Source organism: Battus philenor, unplaced genomic scaffold (genome assembly GCF_028537555.1).
Source record: "Battus philenor isolate CCGP_79_NKW_IND1 unplaced genomic scaffold, ilBatPhil1.0.hap1 SCAF_2, whole genome shotgun sequence".
Lineage (NCBI taxonomy): Eukaryota > Metazoa > Arthropoda > Insecta > Lepidoptera > Papilionidae > Battus > Battus philenor.
The window spans coordinates 12,336,559-12,346,150 of NW_027181682.1; the positions used below are offsets into that span (position 1 = coordinate 12,336,559).

The 9,592-nt window shown below is 30.7% G+C and overlaps 1 protein-coding gene across 1 annotated transcript; it reads left to right on the top strand.

Annotated features, from left to right (window-relative positions):
* The first annotated feature begins 426 nt into the window (after positions 1-426).
* On the top strand, positions 427-9,074 carry LOC137921941 (repetitive organellar protein). The gene is made up of 6 exons (XM_068764742.1): positions 427-441; positions 2,380-2,509; positions 5,846-5,960; positions 6,633-6,790; positions 6,881-7,029; positions 7,101-9,074. Exons 1-6 carry the CDS (start codon positions 427-429, stop codon positions 8,898-8,900), a joined length of 2,367 nt encoding a protein of 788 aa, XP_068620843.1. The 3' UTR covers positions 8,901-9,074.
* The last annotated feature ends 518 nt before the right edge of the window (positions 9,075-9,592 follow it).

The following is a 9,592-nucleotide window of genomic DNA, read 5'->3' on the forward strand; positions in this document are numbered from 1 at the left end:
AAGTTTATATGTTGTTCTGTTAGTAATACTACTATGTATTCGTATACATAGTATACAGTGATAGTATAAGTACAATATTATTAGAGGTATAGAAGGCGATTGATTATAAATGTAAATGATTTAATGTACGGTAAACCAAATCAAAACTTGAATGGTTACAGAATTAAATAAAGTAATGATAATACAGTAAGAAAAGTGTTTTCTAAAAATCGGATTTTACATACTAAAATTATTTGTTGTTTGATTTCTATCTCTGCAGATTTTGTAAAGTCAGAAGTTATTGGCATTCCTACAGAAAAAAATTAAACACATTATATTTTTATCACTTTATAAAGTGATTGAAAATAGGTGTAAATAGATTTTTTGCTGCCATATGTTTTTTATACAACACTTTAAAAGATTTACGCCTACTAACCACTCTGGAAAATGGGTTATATAAAGGTATGAGTTAATAAATAATATTCTTAGTCGAAAGCCACTTTTTAAACGTGATTATGCTATTAAGTAAAGTTGTCTAAATTAAACAATTTGATCACTACACCTGTAACTGTGACCATGTGTGTTACAATGGGTTTAGTAGTTACAGACGCGAAGCATGTTCGTAGATTTTTTCGGATATATCCATATATTTTGAATGTTCTATACATTCAGCAATAATACAATTATGCAATTCTGAAAGGAAAATCTACGAGGGAAATAATATTTTCAAGCTTTTCGGAAATATATAAAACGTATTATTCTATTCAAATTAAGTATAAAATATTTTTTGTAATTTTTTTAAAAATTTGCTTAGTTTTTGGAATTCGATGAGTATCGGTTTTTAAAAGACAGATACTATTGGGTATTACTGCAAGGGCACGCCGATGTTAAATCTTTTTAATATTGAAGTGTTTATTCACTAAAGCCGCTATAATCTCACTCTCGGGGGTGAGACAAAGCAATTTCCTTGAACTTCGTTTGATATTTCTTTTATGAAATTGATTTAATGCAAAATGAGTTTGTGTTTAGTTTAAGCAGAGATTTAAAAGTTTCGAAAATTTTACATCTAAACTTTTGATTGTTAAAAATGTTGTGCTAAAATTTTAATTATTTATGTTTTAAATCCGGAATTTATTTCCATTTATTAAATGTTTCTAATCGGTTTCATTTTCAAAAAAATTGTACAAAAATGTACTAAGATCATATATTGAAATACAAAATCTTTAAAGCGTTAAAATGTGCTATTTGCGTATTTATCATCAAATAGCATAAAGCAAAAGCCAAATATTCTGTGAAACCGAACCTATTCCTTTAATTATCGTGTCTTGGATTACAAGGTAATTTGATTACTGTAACGTTTTATCAAGGGTCTTGTTTAATGTAATTATAATACGAAAAGCTTCTGTTTTATAGTTAAACACCTATTATTAAGCAGTAAAAAAGGAAGATGATTTAATTATCTTCTTAGTAAGACTTGATATTATTTTCTTCGCGGGGCCTAACAATTATGACGATGTGTAAAATTTCTATTGTAAAATTGTATGGAGTACCTACTCCTATAAGTATATATGTAATCTAATTATTAATATATCAAATAGCCAGGAATCAAAAGAAACTTACGTAAAACTTAGAATCTAAACAGTACTTTGACTCTAATCTTAGCATTATTGTTCCACAGAGGAGTCCTAATTTAATTATATCATTCTATAAATAGTTTTGTAAAAATATTCATGTATTATATTTTAAAAGTTACAAGGTTTAACACTTTAAAGTCAACCACATATTTTTATTATTCATGTCTATGTAGTTACCAATTTAATAATAGATCTAGATAATAAATAATTATATAAATTGCGTTTTCGTAAGTTATTTTTTTATTATTCACGGTTTTTGCAATAATTATATGCAATATGGAAATCCTGCTCATTTATAAGTTTTCAGAGGGTAGGAAGCAGCGTCCTCTGTGTACATACCATACTGCGATCGCCAACCCGCCTGCTAAGTGTGGCAATTTCTTGTAGTCCCCATAGATATCTTTAGACGAGGGCTAAGTTTTCGAAAGGGCGTGTATGTGCTGGAAGTCGACAATATTCAGTGTTATATATGTATTATAGGTCGTGCAAAACACTGGGTGCACGCTGTTTACATAAATATATATATACTAAAGAGATACATCTGTACAGACACCCTACGGCTGAAATAAATTAACATTATCGCCTAAATATATTAACACATAATAACTGACAAACAGCGACGCACCACTGAAGTATTCAACTCCTTTTAAGTCCACCACACCTGGGGATTTGACAGCAGCAAACATTTATTTCTTAGTTTTAACTGTGTTTGGATTGTGTTTTAATAAATAAGATTACATTTTTAAATGTATTTTTTTTCTGATAGGTAAACATCAGCAACACCTGGGTTCTACCGGAAGAAGGTTTTCCGGTGTTTTACAGGTACTTCAGGGATAAGATCTCTTGGTACGAAGCGGACGCGGTGTGCCAGTTTCATCACGCCAACCTTGTTACAGGTGTGATAACTAATTTATCGCCATGTTACTTACTATTTATTTATTAACTCTTTTTAAACTACATTATTAATTTAAGAGCAATATATTTAAGTTCGTTAACGCACAAGTTATACAATAAACTTACTTATGTACTTTGATATTATTCAATTTATGTATTAAGTATATAACGAGTTAGAGCAAAGAGAGGTAACAAAATTATTTACTCAATTGATTGTGATAGACACAGCCTTTGTTTGCAAAGGACACTGTCTGATAGTTTTAAACAAGTTACTTATGAGACTTATTAACGAGCATTCATCAATAAGTTAAATCACAGTATAGTGATCTATTTTTATATTATTTTATTAATATTTTAATAGATTGGTGACATTACTAGATCTTCAAGAAAAGATCATTTCAGTTAGTAAGCAATTGCCTAAATTAAAAGAAGTCATGTAACATTTTGCGACTAATATTCAATCATCGAAGACCATTAATTATTGTCGAAGTCAATGGCGGTAAGTAACGATCCAAAGTATAAAATTTTGTTGACGTAATAAATGATGACGCGCTTAGGATTTTAGTGTTCACTAAAACGTTAGATTAACGATGTCGTTTGTGGATTGTTTTAACAGTTGTTTCACTATCGATGTTCAGATATAAAATAAATATTGCTGTAAAACACGGATACGTATATAAAGTACAAAGAATTACAACTTTGATTCAAGCTGCCTAAGACATATTTCATAACAAACTTTATTAGATTGTTAACTAAAGTACTTAAGTCGCGCTCTAATCCATTATAAAGTCAAAAGTTTGAAATAGATCCAACGTTATTAATGTAGTTACACAATGTTTTACCCTAATGGTAAGAAATGTCACATGGAATTATAAACTATGTACATATTTTACTCGAATACATTGCAACGCATCCAGCGTCTGCACGGATTCCAAGGTTATAAAATATAGCAAAATTTCTAAAAGTGTTTTATGATTTCGTTCAGCAATTGTGCATAACTACAAATAAAACCGTTATGTTTTGATCCTTTTGTTAAAAGAACAAACCTTTTTGCGTTACGAATAACAAAAAGTTTTAGGAGCCTTGTTAAGAAAACATTGTTACATTAAATAATATTTATCAGCGAACATATTTTATTTTTCTTAATAATCAATACGTCAGAAAGTACATAGAAGAATACAGCCGACTTTATTCTCGACCTTGACGTCTAGTTTTTGACTTTCTAAGAAGTTGTACAACAACCCCTGTCACAAACACCATTGCTCATAGATTGGTAAATTAAGTTCATTATGTTTTTTTATGATGATTACTTGTTAACCTTTTTTGACTATAAAAATAAAGATCTCTATATAAAATACCTCTTACACAGACATTATTTCTATAGTTTGGTGTTTTTATAATTAAAAGCAACATCGATAGAGAGATTTTAATTCACATTAATATGTCCTTTTGTCACTAAAATTAAATTTCAATAGTATAATTATAGCCTTATTATGCTCCTTCGCAATGACTTTAACGAATAATCTCACACAACTGATGTACACGTGAATACGTGTATATTGTTATGACCTTTACAATATACACGTACCTGAGAAGCAGATAGCACTAGGGTAATTTTCGTTTTACACGAGGCCAAGTCGGACTGATAATATAATGCAGGTACAGGGCCGACTTTCTTCACACATACATTTATCCCTAAACAATAGAATCCCCCATTAGTTCAATAGTAAAACACCACGAGCCCTCCAACCTATAATTTTACAGCCCACGTTGAGACAATGTGATGGATAGATCTTTGTACTTTCGCATTTGCAGGAATCAAAGAGTACAGGTCGTTATTTATCGAACCTATATGACGTATTAATTAGTGATAAAAAATTGTTATCAGTATTATTGTTAGTACAGGCATAAATTTGTTCTTGTAATTTTATATGTATATATATTTATTATAAGAGTTCGTACGAATGGAGCAGAAAGAGTAAATACAACAATCACGTATCCATTACACAATTATTACGCGCACGTCTGCCCATTACGCGAGTTTTTAAGTGCACGGGCGTGTTTTATTATATTTAAAACTTTTAATGGAAGCCCCCATTTGGTCGGTTAATTTAATGGAATGCAGTTAATTGTATATTTAAAAGAACGTACACGTATTTTCTAGAATTTGTTCACCGTTTATACAAATTCCTACAATGGCTTTTACATCTAAAAAAATTTCAAACATTTAGAGCGGTAGAGAAGAAATTACCTTTTCATGTTTATGCTACAAATATTTTGTTTTACGTAGAACATATTTATTCACCTATACGGATTCAATTTAACGTATTATTAAAAAATATTTATGGTATATCAAACAGAAAGTTTACTGACTCGTGTTTATGCCTCGTCTATGCCCCCAGCATACGCAAATAAACATGTTATTGAAATGATACACTTTAGCATCCTTCTCGAAGAAATTGTTAACCTCTCCGTTGTAGGGTTATTTAAATAATCAGAATGAAAATTTTAGCAAAACCATTTTGAATTCCGAATGACATTGGCCGTAAAACAACTTTTACATAATTATTGCATTATATTTCATTGCAACCATCTTGTACCACTTATGTTAAAACGTAGTAAAACAAAACAAAAAGCTAACAATTTAATGCTATTTGTAAGTTAGGTATAATTTATTTTAAAAGACTAGTAAAGAACAGCGTTTTATGAAACAATTACGTTAGATTGGTTTCATTTAACTAATGTAATGAATTGCCTCGTAAGCTAAAGGGCGAGGTGTGGCTTTGGCGTCATTGTGTGTGCTGGCCGACAAATAAACACAAAGGTGTGCCGGATATTGATCGTTTTCTCTTTTTATTTCCGAAACAATGCTCTTCGAACGACTAATCTAAATTAGGTTCCTAATAAAGGGTACATTTCTCATTCCATAACATTTATGAGATAGGTTATAATATGGACCAATTTTTAACGTAATATTTATACAATTAAAAGAGTACGGGTATTTTATGGTCACTGAACAAGCCATGGAGAGAGTTATGTTCTAGATTTTTCTACAAGATCGAAACAGGAATGTGAAGATCGGTAAACGAACGAAAGTAACAGATATGGCTCATTGGATTGGCAAGTTGAAGTGGGGGGGGGGGGTAGGTCATATCGCGCAGAGTGGATACCATAGATCGGCAAGCGTCCTTGTTGAGTCGAATTGAAAATATATGGTGTAGGCCTATATCCAGTAGTGATGATGATAATTTAGTAGATTTAAGAATCAAGTTATATCTATCCATATTGGACTTATAATTATCGATGTTGTCTTATTCACGCTATGTTTTTTTTTATAGTGGACACTACAGCCCAATACGATGCTGTACGAGCGTACCTTAAAGAATTAGACATATCAAGTGCGGTGTGGGTTGGATTAATTAGAAGTAATCCCGAAGGCGAATTCACTTGGACGTATGTTGATTTATATTTAATAGTATCTTTGTTAAAATAGTTAATTATATAGATGTGAATTAGATTATCTATACAATGTTAACAGTTTCTCCAACTCAATTTTTATTGACTATATACATTTTATGAGGTAAGTGTTGTAATGTACAATCCAGGCCTCCTTTATGTATTTACCAATACTGGCAATAAACGTTTAGTTGCTTTAATATGGTATTCTTATCTTTCATCCTAGGTGATGCGGATGTCGGTTTCTTTCTTATACTTACTTTTGCCTTTTGTCAGTGATAGTAACATCATAAATTGAAAATAATGAGATAATAAAAAATAAATTAAATACTATTTTAAGTCATATTGAATTTTTTTGAAGAGTGTGTAGATAAGAGAATTATATATATATATATATATATATATATATATATACATATTATTACTGAGGACAGTTTTTATATTCATTTTTCCCTATTATTATTCAACCTACCTGTTAGTATTGCTAAATCATAAATCAATAAATAAAAATGAATAAATTAAATTCACGTATAGCGTGCGGTCTGCTTGAAATTTTAGTTGCGTGCATCGATCGTATGTTAGTCTTTAATAAGTAAGCTAACACTGTATGAATCGTTCAAAGTACAAAAGTATTATAGTTTAATTTATACCGATCGATATTTTTAACAGGGATTATCGTGGATTAAACGGAGATGGATATTGGAGCTCTGCACCTGATCCCCGAATAGCTCCTTTGTGTGCTGCTGCGGATCCCGCCGCAGATTACCGTTGGCAAGCTCGGGCATGTGGAGGACCCACGGTTGCCTCTTTTATCTGCGAATTACCAGGTTTAAACTTTAAATTACTATAATACCTTACTAAAGCTTTTTTTTTAATTATAGTTGTTCTTTATAAATAAAATTTTGTTTTTTAAACAGTACCACAATGGGCACTTGGTAAAGAAGGGTGCATGGTGCGAGCTTTACCGGCGCTGACTATTTTGTATTTGCCTGAGAGTGCAGCAGTGCAACTGACTGCTGATTGTGGACTGGCTGGCGTGAAACGACTCCAATGCACTGGAAATATGGTACGGTCCATCTTATTACACTAAATAAAAAATGAGTACACAAAATAACTAATACTATTCTTTTTACGCAGAAACGTGATGAACTTCTTCGTGATCTTTCATGTGCTGAAGAAGTAGAATTGTTAAATACGGTGAATAATATATCTACAAATAGTACTACCACTGAAATAATAACATTAAATGAAAACCAAGATTTGTCCAACATTAACTATACCGAAGAAAATATGACAAATGAACACGAAATTGAGAACAAACATTCAACGCCGACTATCTTATCAACACTCTCTTATAAAGAAAATATCGGGAAATCAACAATTTCGGAATTACAAACGACAACCTTTCCAGTATTTAATGAAATGCGAAAAATGGTGATTGAAAAAAATATTAATGATATACAAAACAATAATCTTCAGAGCAACGATATTCCTAATCTGGTTAACAACGATAACTTTTTAACCAATTATCGCATACAAAAAATGGAGGATGAAGAGAACATGCAGCATAAAAAATTACACGACGAGCTTGCGAGACTTGGCAATTTTGAAACAATATTTACTCAACCTACTGATCACTTTGTACCACCTCTAGTTATTGCAAAAGCAAAGCAAAGTAATGACATGAATGTTCAATCTTTAGAAGAAAAGCATGCACAATATTTTGGATCACACATTGTATTAAAACATACGAACGAACGAAATGTAGACGAAAATATTAATAGGAAATCTACAATATCAACAGAGCAACCAAATGGAAATGTAATGTTTTCTGGATTTACGACTGAACAAGTAGTAACGTCAAAAGATGACTTAAAAAAGATCAACATGAAAAATATCCTACCCAAAAAATATGTGCACAAAGATCTAGATTCGCAGATTTCGACAATATCTAAGGAAAAAAACAAAAAAGTTAATAAACAATATTTGGAGAAAAATATTGTAAATCAGAGTAATCCCTCTTTGGATAAAGTGTTATTAAAACCAGAGTCATTGATTTCCGGAATAAATAAAGCACGTGACCCTAAAGATAGTCTAAATGACAGTGTCATTGATTTAACCGTTACCTTAAAAGAATCAGATGGTCAAAAAGATTTAATCACAAAATTAGGAGATGTTATAGATGATAAAATGGATAAAAAAATTTCGATGCAGAACGTTTCAAATGAAGAACATTCATCGGTCGAATTAATGGAATATTTTAATGACACCCAAATCAAATCGCAAAGCACTACACCCACATTAAACTCTACAGACCATACCATATTTGAAAATGAAATGTATACCAATAGTGTTAAAAACGACAGTAAGATAATAGATAAATTTTATCCGGTTTCTGATTTAAAAACGAAAATGCCTGTTTTTAAAGATGATTTAGATAATACGCTGACGACTAGTCCTAATGTTAATCATGAGCTACTAATTGGAGTTGATGTAACCTCTGTAGATTCAACAAATGAAAGCACCAAGAGTGAAATAACTTCTTCGACGGTAGGCGAAGTACGATTTACTGTTTTTAATACAACACTTCCGCCTCCTAGTACAGTGACCGAAACAATTAATATGGAAGTAACTCAAAGTACTTACACTAATATTGAAACGGTATCGACAGTAAAGCTTCCCTTGAATACATCTGATAAAATTCTTCATTCTGAACCGTACTCTACATCTGTTTCTATTACAAATGAATCTTTCAATGCTACAGAAAATGTGGAAGAAACAGATAATAATTCAAGTGATTTGGAAACAATTGATGACTTTCAGTCGCCTCTCCTATCTGCTGCTAACGAACCATTGCAGAGGCCAAATAGATCTCGAAGACCAAAACAGCCACTTAATCGAATAAATAAATTTAATCCATTTCGCATCTTGGGTTAATATGTTAATTTTACTGAAATAATTGGAACATTTACTGCCAGTACATAAAAATTCCGAAATAATGACTGAATAATTCTATTGCACTTTAATACTAATTAGCATCACTTCATATTTCAGATTCATTGTAGAAGCACTTAACTTTAGACGTGGTAAAACTCATTTTTAACTTTTCATTCTTCAACTTAACATTTCATACCAATTTTTACATTAATTATAACACTTATAACTCTGACAGTATATAATTTATACCATATCATCGTTCTAAGTTATTATTCGACAAGAATAATTGAATAACTTAATGGCGTAAAAATAAATATGTTCTCTAGTCATTAAAATTGTACTGCACTATGTAGAATCTGTTACTTCCATAGGTTAAAATACTACAGTTATCTGAAATTTAATAAGGTAATGATCGCAAACCATATCATATTAGCGTAAGAAGTTTAATGTAGTTAAGAAGTTAAAAGGTTTTAATATATAAGGACGCACAGTGATTTTAAAAAATAAAATGTCGTCAAAAATATTTATTGTAAGAGTAATTATTAACTAGAACGTTGAATTTATACATCACAATAATTGATTATCGACGTCAATACATTTGTCAGTACTTTAAATTTTAAGTACCCGTCTTAAATCTCTAAAACACAGTCATTTAGTAATAAAATATTGTAAGAACTTTATAAAAAGATGAT

Coding starts and splice junctions, on each gene's coding strand:
- LOC137921941 (XM_068764742.1), top strand. Junction 6,791..6,880: donor TTTTATCTGCGAATTACCAG/GTTTAAACTTTA, acceptor TTTTTTAAACAG/TACCACAATGGGCACTTGGT. Junction 7,030..7,100: donor TCCAATGCACTGGAAATATG/GTACGGTCCATC, acceptor CTTTTTACGCAG/AAACGTGATGAACTTCTTCG.